At 35.4% G+C, this 16,012-nt stretch overlaps 1 protein-coding gene across 1 annotated transcript in view; it reads right to left on the minus strand.

Annotated features, from left to right (window-relative positions):
- Window positions 1-16,012, minus strand: part of LOC124543616 — a 226,513-nt gene that overhangs the window by 139,073 nt on the left and 71,428 nt on the right. Inside the window, exon 2 of the mRNA XM_047121865.1 lies at window positions 13,752-14,128. Coding sequence (XP_046977821.1) covers window positions 13,752-14,095 — 344 coding nt within the window. The 5' untranslated portion in view covers window positions 14,096-14,128. The remainder of the gene's footprint in view (window positions 1-13,751; window positions 14,129-16,012) is intronic.

The raw sequence follows: 16,012 nt of genomic DNA on the forward strand, positions 1-16,012 counted from the left end.
TACATACAAAGTAAATTCTCACGAAATATACCATGTTTAACACTCGCATAAATTTCCGGTGACGTAATTTAACCTGACGAAGGAACGCTTTTAACTGGCAACACCATTTATCAAAACCTTGTGAAGCAACGTTGTTATACATTAAATATGATATGTTACCTTCGGTCATGCCCAATTCATTCCAGCGTCATGTAATGCATTAAATATAAACATAAGGGTTTCGAGCAGAACGTGACTCTCAACAAATGGTAATACGAGTCGAATACAAATCTGCAGATAATTAATGTGACCACGATGTCGGATTGGGTTAATTGTCACGTAATTGGCGACGACACTTGGTTAATAATGGCCAATGACTGGCGATACGTGATGTATGCGTAGACAGCCTGGTCGGTCAGTGGCTGGATGGTAGCCCGGAAAGGACTAATAACGTTAGTAGACTTCCTTAAGGATTACTGTAAATTTCTCTTGGCTGTTGTACTTTTTGAACAGACAAAAAAGACCCAATTTTTAAGACATTTTCTGCCACGCACAACAATTCTGTGGAACCAGCTTTCGCCGGCGGTTCTTCCGAGCCGTATTGACTTGGGAACCTTCAAGAAAAAGCGTACCTTCCTTAAAGGCGAAAGCACCTTCAAGCCTCCTGTTGTTGTAAATATCATGCACATTTACTTGGAGGTCACTTTCCATCAGGTGAGCTTCCTGCTAGTATGCCACCTATAACTTAAAAAACCCTCCAGGCAGCCAGTACAAGTTTCATTATCTCACCGCCAACGTACCAAAATAAAATTGGTACGACTACCTAGTATTTACAAAGACGTTTGTCTGCATTAACATTAAGAGAAAAAAATGACTGCGTCTAGACACGTGTGTGAAAGTTCTGTCAACCGCTCCGGACGTGTCTTCAAATATAAAGAGATCCGAGCTAAGAGAGAGACTATTGTGGTACAATACCGGGTATATTAGAGTGAAGGGCTTTCATTACAATGTGTACGCTTAGCACGCCACACAGCTCTCTTTGTGTTCCATCTACCACATGTCTGAACGCAGTGCTATATTACGTACCAGTTGTAGCCCGCGGCTTCGCTCGTTAGTTATCATAGCTTAGGAAATAGTATCCTATGTCCTTCCATAGAGTTCAAGTTAGCTCGACGCCAAATTTTATCAAATTTAGTCCATTGGTTTGGTCGTGAGCAACAGACAGACAGAGCCACTTCCACACTTATAATATTAGTAAAGATTAGAAATATTTATCAAACGTATACAATAAGTGTATATATAATTTTAAATGTATTGAATATTTGATATGAAAAAAATTGGATACAAAAGATTTTTATTACAATACGCATACAAGTATAGAGTCAATTAAATTCGGTTCAACTGTGAACAAAAACTTAATCCCTGAAGGTTCAAAACAAATTGAATTGTTGGTCAAAGCCATATACATTTTTCTATAACTTTATCGAACATGTAATTCGCTCAATTCCCAAAAGATGAGCGATTAACGAACAACAAATGTCTCCCTGATAGGCGAAGACCTCAATTCATTAAGATACACTTGGAGCTAAACCCGCTCGGATGTCGTGGTTTAGGGATGGACACGACAAAGCCCTTAGACAATGTATTTATATTTATTACTCCACACATTTATATCTTTTACATGTGTGTGTAAAGAAATTTCTTCAAAAAGGTGGTACCGATTTCAAGGGGCTTTTTGTGTGTATTTCAGAGTTTAGATTGGATACGGTAGATGGGGCGATGAAGAAGTCGTGACGGTTTGCTAGTATAATATATTATTTACTAGTATTCTCCCGCGGCTTTGCTCGCGTTTTAGGGTATTGATTGTCATGTCGTGCAAAAATCCTATGTCATTTCTACAGGCACAAGGGACATAACATTTTTGTTCCCAAGGTTGATGGCACATTGACGATATATATACAATAAAAAACTAAATTCCATCAAATTCGGTTCAGCGGTTTGGTCGTGAAAGAGCAACAAACATACAGAGTTACTTTCACATATATAATATTAATATTACTTTCGACACATTCAAAATCTCGCGATAATTTCCTTCACTAACAAGCACGATTAAAAACGGAAATAAATAAATGAAATGTATGAATCGGTGGCTCGGGTTTGAACCCGCAACATCCTTCTAAGACTCATACATTATAGCCATTGGTCTGAGCTTACAAAAACGAGACAACAATATATTTTGTCCATTTGATATATTAGAGGCACAATGTCTGTGTAACGAAAGGCTTACCCTTTTAATACTAATGTAATGTCTTCTAAACAAATGTAACATAAACATACTCACCCATTTTATATACTACGTGGACAAGATAAATTGTAATCAAACTTAAGCCGGCAGTGAACTTACTACAAAATAAAACCCACGTGACTTGCCCACTGCACACCACTCAAAATTCCTGTTTTAAGTAAGCTTTTCTGATTAAAACGAGCCATTCGAATAAATAGAAATAGTACGTTTTAGTGGAAATGAACGCATGTGTACTTTGAAAAGTATTAAAAACATGCAGCGAAATATGCAACACCATGTATAATCCTCGCCCCAAAAAAAAACAATAAATGTGGAATGTTTTAAAACGTACGGCTTTCATTAGATCTGACCGCCGCTGAGATTACACAACGCGCTTTGTACCCCGTACAAGCACATGTACAGCGTTCTGTGTATATTTAATTACGGAATACGGTTGGGTGACTCATATTTTAATACACTAATTAGTTTAATTTTACATACGATTTGGTATGAAATGTTATCAGTAAAATAAAAATAATAAAGTATGAGACAACATCACATACATTACTCTGATCCCAATGTAAGTAGCTAAAGAACTTGTGTTATGGAAAATCAGGAGTAACGAAGGTACCACAAACACCCAGACCCAAGACAACAAAGAAAACTAAAGAACTTTTTCTACATCGACTCGGCCGGGAATTGAACCCGGGACCTCGGAGTGGCGTACCCATGAAAACCGGTGTACACACCACTCGACCACGGAGGTCGTCAAGTGTCAGTATTATAGACGACGTCATCAAAATTCATCATAACACAACATCAAAATAGAAGCTTTTAAAATGATCAGTGTTCCTTTACTATATTTTCTATGTATTCCATACAAAAAGCTTCCTCTCTAATCACTCTGTCTATTAAAAAAAAACCGTATGAAATGGTAATACTTATAGTGAAAATTGACATTAACGGCGAATAAATACTTTGGACACTCAATATAGGACCTCTGTTTTGTCACCTCTTTCTCAACTTTATTTGTGTAATTCTGTATATACTTAATATTTTTTTGTTATTTATTTTAATGTTCTTTGGAATAAATTAATTCGAATATATTTCAGTCTTATCTATGTCTGATCATACTGGCAAATAATAGTGTAAAAAAATACAGATTTACTCTATGGTACCATCAGTGTACCACGTGTACGTTAAAAAAGAAAAGTAAAGTAATAGCCTGTAAATTTCAAACAGCTGGAATAGGGCCTCCTCTTCCATTTAGGAAAGGGTTTGAAACAAATTCCACCACGCTGTTCCAATGCGGGTTGGTGGAATGCACATGTGGCAGAATTTCGATGAAATTAGACACACGCAGGTATCCTCACAATCTTTTCAAGATGAATTATAAACACAAATTAAGCACATATATACAGTGGTGCTTGCCTGGGTTTGAACCCGCAATCATCGGTTAAAGTGCACGCGTTCTAACCACTGGGCCATCTCAGCTCAGCTGATGTTTAGTCAGTAAGAATATTGTAAACGACCTCAAATAAATAGCAACACAAAGTAAGAAAACACACGGGGAATATTACCAAATAAACGAAAACAATAACATTATTAGCTAATAACAGAAACGTGAATGATGAGAGTTTTCTTTGGCGATTTATCTACTGATTCCGAGCGTCGTGTCCACTCCGCCATCTAATGAAGGCGAGACGAATGATGCTTCCATTCCGTTGTCTACGACTCCACTCAAAGTTGGCACAGATAAATTATATTATTAAGCCGTTATACTGGCTGCTGGAATCAGAATGAAGGAATGCAAATTACTGTTATATTGATGAAACAAATGGTATAGTTGACTATCTGTGCAGTATTATGTTTGTGTAAAAAAAAGGAATTAATTCTTTATGACTTCCAGGCAGTATATATTACATACATATGTAATTGTAATTAACTAACACTAACTAACTTTCATGCCGGTTCTTCTCGGTAGAATTTTCTTTCCGAACCGGTTGTAGCTTCACTTAATATAGTTCTTAATGAATTCAAAAGTGCTTGTGAAAGCTTACTTTAATAAAGTATATTTTGATTTAGATTATTGTGTGTGTCCCAAACCCGATAGAATTTCGACAAGTATTATATCTTTTTAACTAATCTGACATACCTGTCTAAGACTGCAATATAGAAATACAGGGTGACATAAATTATTACTGTAAATACAATTTTATTGATCGTCTTTAAATTGCTTCGAACGAGTAGAACGAAGAAATAGAAAACTTAATCAGGTTTTATTCCGATAGAACAAAATACGAAGTCCGAGAGAGCGAGCCAAGTTAGTTTATTTAATAGCATACATACAGATATATACAGCAGTATAGTACATAGAATTTGAACAAGAAACATATTTTCTTTTTAATTTCAAAACGTTAAAACAATCGTGACGATAGAAATTTGATCTGATGTTCGACAGAGTATCGGCTATAGAGATTCCCTCGTCTAAAACAGAGGATCCCATAAAGGCCCACAAAGGAAATTTATGTTAAGCACATCTATCAATCAAGAACGTAATAAACCGCCTCAACGACCGCTGGGCGGAGTAAACTATACCAGCAAAAGTTTGCCCATGAAGGGATTGCCGTTCTGTAATTCCTACAGAGCATTTCCTCACTGCTTATACTTTATCGACCCTAAGCACCCTTGTGATTTTATTTATTACTACTTCAGTGGGGGAAACTCTTGGTCAAATACTAGGCTACTCATAAAAGTACAGCAGTTCATCTCGTTATGGAACACCTGGGATCGCTTGAGTATCGACCCTCATCTGCAGACCGATTTCGTCTAGGTCACCTATTTTTTTTTATCTGTCTTTCTATAGAACCACTCCACCAGATTACACCATTAAATAATGATACGAACGGTATACCCTCACAATAACAACAACAACAACAACAGCCTGTAAATTTCCCACTGCTGGGCTAAGGCCGACCTTTGACGGGAAGATTCGGAACATATTCCACCACGCTGTTCCAATGCGGGTTGGTAGAATACATAATGGCAACATTTCTATGAAATTAGACTCGTGCAGATTTCATCACGATGTATTCCTTCACGAGCACGAGATGAATTATAAACACAAATTAAGCACATGAATATTCAGTGGTGCTAGCCTGGGTTTGAACCCGCAATCATCGGGCCCTCTCGGCTCACAACAACACATTGTGTTATCTGTAAGATATATTTTTTGTGTATAATTGGATTCACTTTGCAGACTGTTGAAATTTATATTATTTAAAACAAACAGCACACTCCATCTCCGCGGTGAAAGCGTCTAATACCAGCCTCAAGGCTTTCTAGTGTTACCCTTCACCTATTTCTATACCTAGACTATAAATAGTTCAAACTATTTGGAGAAACGTAAACACACACACTGAAACTGTAACGAGGCCAGGTATTCTTTTCCGGATTCACGCAAAAACTTCTAAACGGTGTGATATGAAATTTTTATTTGTGATGACCACCCATGCATTACATTATTCTACCGTCTAAAAGTAACACAGTATTTTTTTTATCACCACTAACTTGACCCATTTGCCATTGGGTATGCTTATATAAATGGAACAGACAAATACAAAGTTGCATATTTTTAAAGAGATCGTACTATACTATACCATATTATAGGATCAAAATAAATAAATTTGGTCAAATGGAATTGTAAAAAAAAATTAATCAACTGCCCCAGGTCGTCCTAAAAATAAGATAATAATCAAAGCAACAAGCGTAAGAAATAACTGTTTATCAACTACCCCATAAGGAAAAAAACAAATTAAACCCGATCCTAATAACAAACTAATAGTTGGCAACATAAAAACAACATGGAATAAAACATATATCATAACGTATATAATAATAATAATATTGTGAATTATTTCTTAAACAAAAGTTATTTTTTCGTTTTCCCTTTCACTAATTATAGGAAAAGTGTACATTAGTAAAATTTGATATGGCAGCATTATAAGCAAAATGTGTACCTATTTGAATATTGAGTGGAGATGGAATTTGATGGAGTGAGACACTTACTATTTTGTGGTCTGTTTGAACGTCAGCCTTCCGATACTATGCCTCCTCTGACTACAGAGTATCTTGCCAACGACAACCTTCCGATACTTCCTCCTCCTCTTAAGCTAAATATGCCCAATTCTTTTCGGTAAAATGTACATTCCAGACATATTGATAGCTGTATGTTTAATTTAAACTACTTTTATATTTTTGCAGAAATAATACGATTTAGAGTATAAAAATTCAAACGGTTTATTGAAAAAAGTACAAGTGCCATAACAATTTGACAAGCGCTAGAAAAAGTTAAGACAAATAGAACTATTAAAAAGGTCAGGCGTTGTTTACATTCTTCCAACAATTCTGTGTTGTTTCTTTAATGTAGATACGATACAAAAGCTTCGAATACGATTCGCTTTATCAGTATCGTACAATAAATCCTTATCACTCCCCTCTTCTATAGTCTTTTATGAACAATTGGAGGAAAATCATCTCGGTCATCTCGAACGATATCTGATAAATGCGGACAAAAGCCTATATCCTGTTAAGGAAAATGATACGGATCTTAGGCCACAGCGCTGCCCAACTGCGAATTAACAGATATTTGTTTTTCGGAATTTCTTCCAATAGATGCCAGAATTCTTACGATATTTCCAATAATACTGAGAAAAAAGCGTAATCATTTATTTTGCATTGGGAATAATAAATTGAGCTCGAATTTGCGTCTGTGGTGAAGATATAATTGAATCCTATATTAATATTATAAATGTGAAAGTGACTGTGTCTGTCGTTTTTACCTGACCAAACCACTTTTTGTTCAATTTGCTGTCGAAACGCTTGGCCCTTGGAGTAGTGGTGCAAAAAGCTTCATCAAAAATATAATACCTCGCCTCATTGCCTCCACTGGTGACAGGAGGGCTGGTTCGTTTTTTGCCCAGAGGATCGGAATTGCGATTCTACGGGGAAATGCTGCTAGCATTCTTGCCACCATTCCACGCGGTCAAGATTTATACAGTAACTAATTTTAATTCATATTTGTATGTATTAAAGCATTTAATGTTGTTAGTTCTTATGTTAATAAACGAATGAAACGCTGAAACGAATTTGTTGATATTTAGTATGAAGCAAACTTGAAATCCCAGAAAAGACATAAACTACTTTTTTGCCTAACACATGACAACCAACACCATAAAACGCGAAGCCGCGGGTGACTACTAGTGATAGAATACAACATTTTAATAACAAATGTGGTACCTGTAACTAGTTATGGTAGTAGAACAGCTAACACGATAACTACTGAGCAATTCCCAATTCGATTGAACAAGCAACTTCCTTCAGAAAGGGTTGTCATACGACTGAAAAAAAATCAGGATGATTTAAATTAATAACGTTCCAATTTCGATGAGATATCAATTCACTGAACTGTTTTTAAATACTTTTATTTAATCTGTGTAATAAAGTGAAAAAAAAAAAAACATTGTATAAATTTTTCCAGTATAAAAAGGTGCTTGAAAGTTCAGGCCAATTTGTTAACAGGTTTGGAATTAAATCGCTAGATTTGACCCACACGTACAGGTCAAGTGAAATAACTGAAAAGCTTTCGATACTATTAAAGAAAACTTTAGCCATTATTTACACCTTGTTAGAATCATTTTTCGATGCAAAAAATACACATCTTATTTCAAATAATCATATTTTTTTTATTTCTCATATGCAGATATGTCATGACGATATATTCTTTGAGTCGAGATGGCCCAGTGGTTAGAACGCGTGCATTTTAACCGATGATTGCGTTTTGAAACCTAGGCAAGCACCGCTGATTCATGTGCTTAATTTGTCTTCATAATTCATCTCGTGCTCAGCGGTGAAGGAAAACATCGTGAGGAAACCTGCATGTGACAAATTTCATAGAAATTCTGTCACATGTGTATTCTACCAACCCGCATTGGAACAGCGTGGTGGAATATGTTTTCTCCTCAAAAGGAGAGGAGGCCTTTAGCCCAGCAGTGGGAATTTACAGGCTGTTGTTGTTGTTGTTGTTGCTGTAGATATATTCTTTACTGTGGATTGGATTTCTTTCTATTTTAAAGAGGTAGCCCTATCTTAGCACGTTGCAAATATAAAATGGCAGGAATTGCTCAGAAACGGAACGAATTCATTCGCCTACATTGACCGCTTCCTCTGTTGAGCACAAGGCGTACTTTGCACGGCTTTGTTTTAAACTATAGATAAGGTGAGTGACTTCGTAACGCATATTGAAAATAATCTAGTCTTATGATACAGGAGGTCTGATGAATATGATTCCAGTGTCTTTGATATCTCATCATTGACATTCGAATTTCGAAATTGTATTCTATCAATCACCAACTTGCTTGATATAAGAATTTTCCTTACATATATAAGAGTACCAGCAATACCTCTTTTCAATGAATTACTAATATTCCTGTTTTACAGAAATACTATTTGTACTTGTCAATATTGTAACTAAAGGGTCAGTACTAGTCAGTATTCACCGCTGAAAATAAGCGTGAGTGTCAAATGTCAAAATGTTGTATGCGACATTGACTATAACAATCATAAATTCTAAAAGGACACGAATCAAAATGGCATATAACCGTAAGTCGGTTGTGACCATTTCAGAATTAAGATACGAAGGGAAAGCTACTGAATCGAACTGAAGACATGAAATCGATCGAAGTTTTGCTGTTACTTCTTCTAAGTTTCTCCTATAATCCGGGCCGGTGTTAGCTTTAAGAATTCAAGGAACGAATTTATGAAAACGCTGTAAGCTTTCTTTTAAGGTTACAACTTAAGAGAAACTTTTAAGACCAGATTTGGGAGTCAGGCTATTATAGATTTCCGAAGAAAAAACGAAGCTTAAATATACTTTAAACCAAATACGTAAGTTTGTACGTAAGTTTGCAGCTGATGACGAACACTCACCTAACATAATAAAAAAGAAAAAACACACAAACCACCTCCCAATACGGCCGGTCACCGCGGGAGAGTTAGACCACAACCCTCCAAAGAGTTCAGACTGTTCAGGAGAAAAATACTTTATAAATATTTGCACTCTTAACGTAAGATCTCTATCAACACCTGAGAAACTACTAGAATTAAAAACAGCCCTCCGCAATATAAATCATGATATACTGGGTTTATGTGAAGTACGTCGGCTGGGTGAAAATATAATAGAAGATGAAAACTATCTCATGTATCATATAGGACAAACAAAAGGTCTATATGGCGTAGGTTTCCTAATAAAAAGACAATATAAAGAAAATATAATTCACTTTTCCGGTATATCAGAAAGGGTTTGCATATTAGAAATAAACCTAGCAAACTTACACTTCGCATTTATACAGGCATACGCACCTACAGAATGCTCCACAGAAGAGGAACTAGATTTATTCTACGAAGACTTAGAGAGAGCTCATGATATGATCTCTACACAATATATAGTAGTAATGGGCGACTTCAACGCACAAATTGGCAGACCGAAGAGCTTTGAAAATAAAGTAGGTGGCATATACGGATTTGGAAACAGAAGTAAAAGAGGAGACAGACTAATTCAGTATGCTAACGAAAATAATTTGAAAATAATTAATACAATGTTTAAATTAAAAGCCAATCGAAGATGGACCTGGATCTCACCAGACAAGAACACTAGAAAAGAGATTGACTACATAACAACCACTAAACCTAAACTGTTCACAAAATACGAAGTGTTGAATAAATTTTTCTTTGGCACAGACCATAGACTCTTGAGAGCAACCCTTAGCCTAGGTATGAGAAAAAAGAACAGAATAAATTTCAAAAGTCCTAAAAACTTACTAAAGACACCAGAAGAAATCAATATATACATGAAAAACTTAAGTGAATTTATACCCGAACTATTAGGAAACTACGAAAAGTATACAGTTATGGAATATTACAAGAAGATAGAAAACTCTATATTAACAAGCCTAAAGAATAAAAAACAATCAAGTAAAAGAACAATCCTTTCGGAAAAAGCAATTAAGTTAATGGAGCAAAGAAGCACACTGCAAAATAAAACAAACCACACTAAAAAGGATAAAGAAGACCTCAAGAATTTATAATATAAACAAACGAATAGGGAAATAAGAAAATGTTATGGAAACCATAGATTACACTTACTAGAAAAATGTATAGAAAATTCCAGATCCGCTAAAAAAGCGTACAAGGAACTAGACAGGTCAAAAAAATGGATCCCGTCTATTCAACGTGGATCCACAATTTACAAATCACGAAAAGACATTATAAATGTAGCCACAAACTACTATGCGAACCTGTATAGCTCTACGCCAGATTTATGCACATATACACAACAAAACCAACCAAAGAATACATCGACGGTACAAAACTTTAGTGAACTTGAAATCCTAAAACAAATAAATAAATTAAAATCAGATAAAAGCCCAGGGTCCGACAGTTTAAATAATGAATGCATAAAACACTGTAAAACACTATTGTTAACACCCCTCACTATATTATTTAATAAAATACTTGAAGAAGAAACTGTGCCACAGCAATGGACAGAATCGGAAATTATTTTACTATATAAAAAGGGTAACCCTAAAGATATAGGAAATTACCGACCGATAAGTCTCATGTCCTGCCTATATAAACTTTTTGCATCCTGTTTATTAAGCAGAATTTCCTCACAATTAGACTCATGCCAACCCATAGAACAAGCCGGGTTCAGAAGTGGATTTAGTACTATAGACCACTTACATACCGTTGATCAAGTAATCGAAAAATATGTAGAATTTAAAAAACCGCTCTATATAGCGTTTATTGATTACAAGAAAGCTTTCGATACTATTTCCCACATAAGTATATGGGATGCATTATACAGACAAAACATAAACGAAAAATATATAAATATTATGAAATATATATATAAAAATTGTACTAGCAAGGTCAAGCTGGACAGAGTAGGCAACAACATTAACATCAACCGAGGCGTCAGGCAAGGCGACCCCATCTCACCGAAATTGTTTATAGCAGTCCTACAAAATATAATGGAAGACCTACCATGGTCAAAACAAGGTATCAATGTGAATGGGAAACACTTAAGCCACCTACGCTTCGCGGACGACATCGCCGTGTTCTCTGAATGCCCATATAAGCTTAACACAATGATTAGCGAACTGCAAAGCGCTAGTGCTCGGGTAGGCCTAGAAATGAATCTAGAAAAAACTAAAGTGATGACTAACAGTAACTTGACACCAGTACTGATTAATAATGCACCACTAGAGTACGTAGAGTGCTACACTTACCTTGGCAAACAAATCTCATTTAAGAAAGACCGGAATATAGAAGAAATAAATAGGAGAGTAGCTATTACATGGAAGAAGTATTGGGCTCAAAAAGAGATTATAAAATCAAAATTACCAACTAATTTGAAAAGAATAATCTTAGACACGACGATTCTACCCTGTCTCACTTATGGCTGCCAAACATGGACTTACGATTATAAGTCAAGACATAAAATCCAGTCCACTCAGAGGGCAATGGAAAGGAGTTGTTTAAACATAAATTTGAGGGATAGAGTACAAAGCATAAAAATACGAAGAAAAACCAAAGTTAAAGATGCTCTACATTTCTCTCAAAGTCTCAAATGGAGGTGGGCTGGTCATGTTGCGAGATATAATGATAATCGATGGACTATCAACACTACAAAATGGAAAGGGCCGTATGGCGTGAGAGGTAGAGGTCGCCCGTGCGCCCGGTGGCAAGACGAGATTGTAGCCTACGCGGGGAGTGATTGGATGACCATCGCCAAAGATAGAGGAAAATGGGACTCTATGGAGGAGGCTTTTACCCTGAAGGGGTCCACACGAAATAAAAATTAATCATATACATCAACACTGTTCCATATTATTTCTTTTATATATATTTTATGTGTTGTTTCTGTAATATATTGTTTGTATGTATGTGATACAACTAAATTAGTATTTGTAACTTAGAGTAGTACTGTGGAATAAATAAAGCTATTTTATTATTATTATTATTTATTAATAGTTATGGGTACCAATGCTGGTAACAAAAATTTGTAACATAATAAAAATCGTCTCGTTTCTAAATAATAATGTTTCATGATATGATGTATATATCATCGGTTACAGAGTTTTTTCAATGTAATCCTCTAAAATGACGAGTTAAACATGCCAGCAACACACTACTTCAATGCATTATTTTTAATTTGTCGAGCACCATGGTCGAGTAGTGTGTACACCGGTTTATATGCTTGCAACACTCCGAGGTCTCGGGTTCGGGTTCGTGGTCACGGGTAGACTACCCGTGACCACGAACACTGCAAAGTGCTCGAAACGTCGGGATGTTTAAAAATAATTAATATACGCGATTCATCCGTTATAATTAGTTTTATTTAAATGTGTAATAATCGCGAAAATTTAAGACAACATTATGTGAACCAGTACGGACTGGAAACATCAAATCAAAATTCATTCGTTTTCTATGCTGTCTTGGGTCTGGGTGTTTGTGGTACCGTCGGTACTTCTGATTTTCCATAACACAAATGCTTTAGCTACTTACATTGAGATCAGAGTGTATGTGATGTTGTCCATTATTTATAAAAAGTATACTTTGTTACTAATACGAATATATCTAAAATTAGAGCTTAAACGATCCACCGGATAGAACACGTGTATCTGAGTAAAGGTCACGAAATCAAATTAAAACCAACATATCAGAGTTACACGCGCGCTAAAATATTTGTTGTTCATCTCGTGTCAGGAGTCAAGTAAAACATTTCGAGGTAACCTTCGTATAAAATGGGGCATACATATAATATTGTGCTCTTGAAACTTTCGTGATATATATCATATATATTTATATATTACTCGAGTTTATACCCGTTTCATTTCGCTTCACTTAGCTTAACTTCTAAACAGATTAGCCGCAAACGCTCGTGGTTACAAATTGAATGGCGTCTGGAAAAATAAAAAAGGTTTCCTGACCGAATTTCGACCACAGCGACTAATTTCAAGACAATTACACAAACGCTATTGAATTTGAAATTGTATTTCACAATGAGGTTGAATTCGCACAGCCTAGATTTTGGTAAGTCACGTCATTTTCAACTGTCTTTCGAATGTCTTTCGAAAACATCAAATTCGCGGGAGTCCGTTCTTTCTTAATTAGATCTATCCATGATCTTATAATGTCAGTAATTATTAACGTTTAGTTTACTGTTAAAAGCTGGACTTTAAGGCAGTCGATGTCCTGAGCCGTAAATCCGAGTGTAAAGTTTATATTTATTTTTCTTATGTTATCCTCAAGGTCGGATCTGACATGGCTAGGGATGAGAGATCAGATGCAAACACAAGCTTGACTTAAATTGGATAAAGATAAATTTTAATGCTTAAGTAATAACGAAGATGAGAAAGAAACTTACTTGCAATAATAGAGCCTGCCATCTCTCCCCGTGTGAACTGTCCACCCATCTTTTAGTTCTGTCTGAAGCCTCTCCAGCGCGACCTCATCTTCCAATGCGCCTCTTCCCTCAAATCTAGGGCTCCCACCCATTCTCGGACTTCCATATTTAGGACTTGCCCCCAACTTTGGGCTGTTGGTTCCCAATTTTGGACTATTAGAGCTTGATGCACCATCGCTCAGGCTTGGACTTCCGGTGAGCCTTGCACTGAAGTTTGGACTGGGGTTTGGCCTTGAGTTGGGAGCAAGCTTGGGACTGGCCGTGCCACTGGGACCTGGCGACGACGACGCCTGCTGTAGCAGCATTATATCACATCATTGTACCATTTTCGAAGTTATCTGGAAAGAAAAATAGAATAACATTAAAAAGGATAAAATATATGGTCAATTCGATTTAATCAAAGAATAACTTTACAATCTAATATCGTGACTTTACTTTAATTAGACAGTTGTATAAAGACGTCGCTTCGAGTTAGAACAGCAGCGGCTCAATCCGGAGATTCTATAGACTGCTGACAGAAGCTAACGGCAATGGCAAAGTTTAATTAAATTTTAGTTTTCATTGTTCGCCGCGGCGGATGTATGTGTATATTTACTGTACAATCAACACTCCTCTGATAAATATATATATATATGGCAACGCAAAGACAACATACAATTGTTTTTTAAATTTCATACGTTATTTTGGTGATGTATATGTTACAGCCAAAGTAATAAATTTGGATATTATGTATAATAGCTAGCCATTGTGCATAATATCTACTCAGTTTAGTTAAAGTGATAATGGACCCAAAATTAATCACATTAACTAGCTATTATATATAATATCTTCGATGACTTGGATAATGTAATAAAACACGTAGGTATGCGTTTAAAATTATTGAATTATATTTAAATTTGCCTTAACTATTATTTAAAAAAAGAAAATAACATAAGATAGTAATTTCACGTCAATTAACGTTGTTATAAAATTATTTAACTTTAATTTATAAAGTAAATTTAAAGCTCACTGGCTATAAAACAAAAAAAATAAAAACACAGGGATCAACACCCAATGAAGAAAAATAATAATAAAGTTTTTAAACAGAACTGACATTGCCTTAAGCATACCTAACTAATCATAAAAATATTTTAAAAATTACAAGAACATAAGATAGTAATTTCACGTCAATTAACATTGTTATAAAGTTATTTAAATTTAATTTATAAAGTAAATTTACTATTTAAAAGCTCACTGGCTATAAAACAAAAAAATAAAAACACAGGGATCAACACCCAATAAGACAAAAATAATAAAGTTTTTCAAACGAACTGACATTAATTAACCAGGTGATAATTATTATTTATTCTTACAAGTAAGGCTCTTGTGGCATTTTGAGTTACACATGAGGTTTGACTTTTTACATTTACACTTATTTGAAACGCATTCTCTAGTACAGTTGCAATGCTGAAATCTTTGGCCGCCAAGGTGTGACTCTTTTTTTGCACATTCCCTGACGGCAACTTCATGTTGAGGAACGGTATCTATTGTAAAAAAACGTTTCTTTGCAGACAGTGAACAGATTCCTTGCGTAAAGTTGAAGATAAAGAGAGGGAGGGGTAACAAGTCGACTAGACCGTATTTATTACTTTGACTAACTTTGACACGTTATTATGAATAATGTCCAGACAAAGTGATTAATTATTATTATTATTACTTTGTCTAGTGAATTTGGCCATTATATATAATGACCAGTCATTATGTATAATAGCTATTTAATCACTATGACTGTAACATATATATACTTATTATTTCTGATTCGTGAATATATGAAAACCATAGAAAAGGGGAATATTTCATACAACATCAATGGAAAATAAGTAACCAATACGAAAAGTACTGAAACAATGTACTACGAGTACAATCCATGGAGAGCATTCAAAGAAGAGGAAATGAAAAGCCTTGTTGGCTCTAAAATGGCAACATCGATAAAAACTGGCCGCAAAGTCTACAGTAAATGCCGTTTAAATTGCTTTAAAAAAAAGAAAAGATGGTTTCCCGCGCATACCGTAATCGCTGGAACGCTAAATATGAATGAAAAGGGACGCCATATTGGATATTTTGTTTTTTATTTTCGGTAAAAATCTGAGATTAGCATACTTTTGTTAATTTAGTGGAAGAAAAGTTTGATGGTAATTTTAATATTTTATAATATTGGGAGGCGGACGGGAATGATGGTCGGT

Source organism: Vanessa cardui, chromosome 3, assembly GCF_905220365.1.
Source record: "Vanessa cardui chromosome 3, ilVanCard2.1, whole genome shotgun sequence".
Lineage (NCBI taxonomy): Eukaryota > Metazoa > Arthropoda > Insecta > Lepidoptera > Nymphalidae > Vanessa > Vanessa cardui.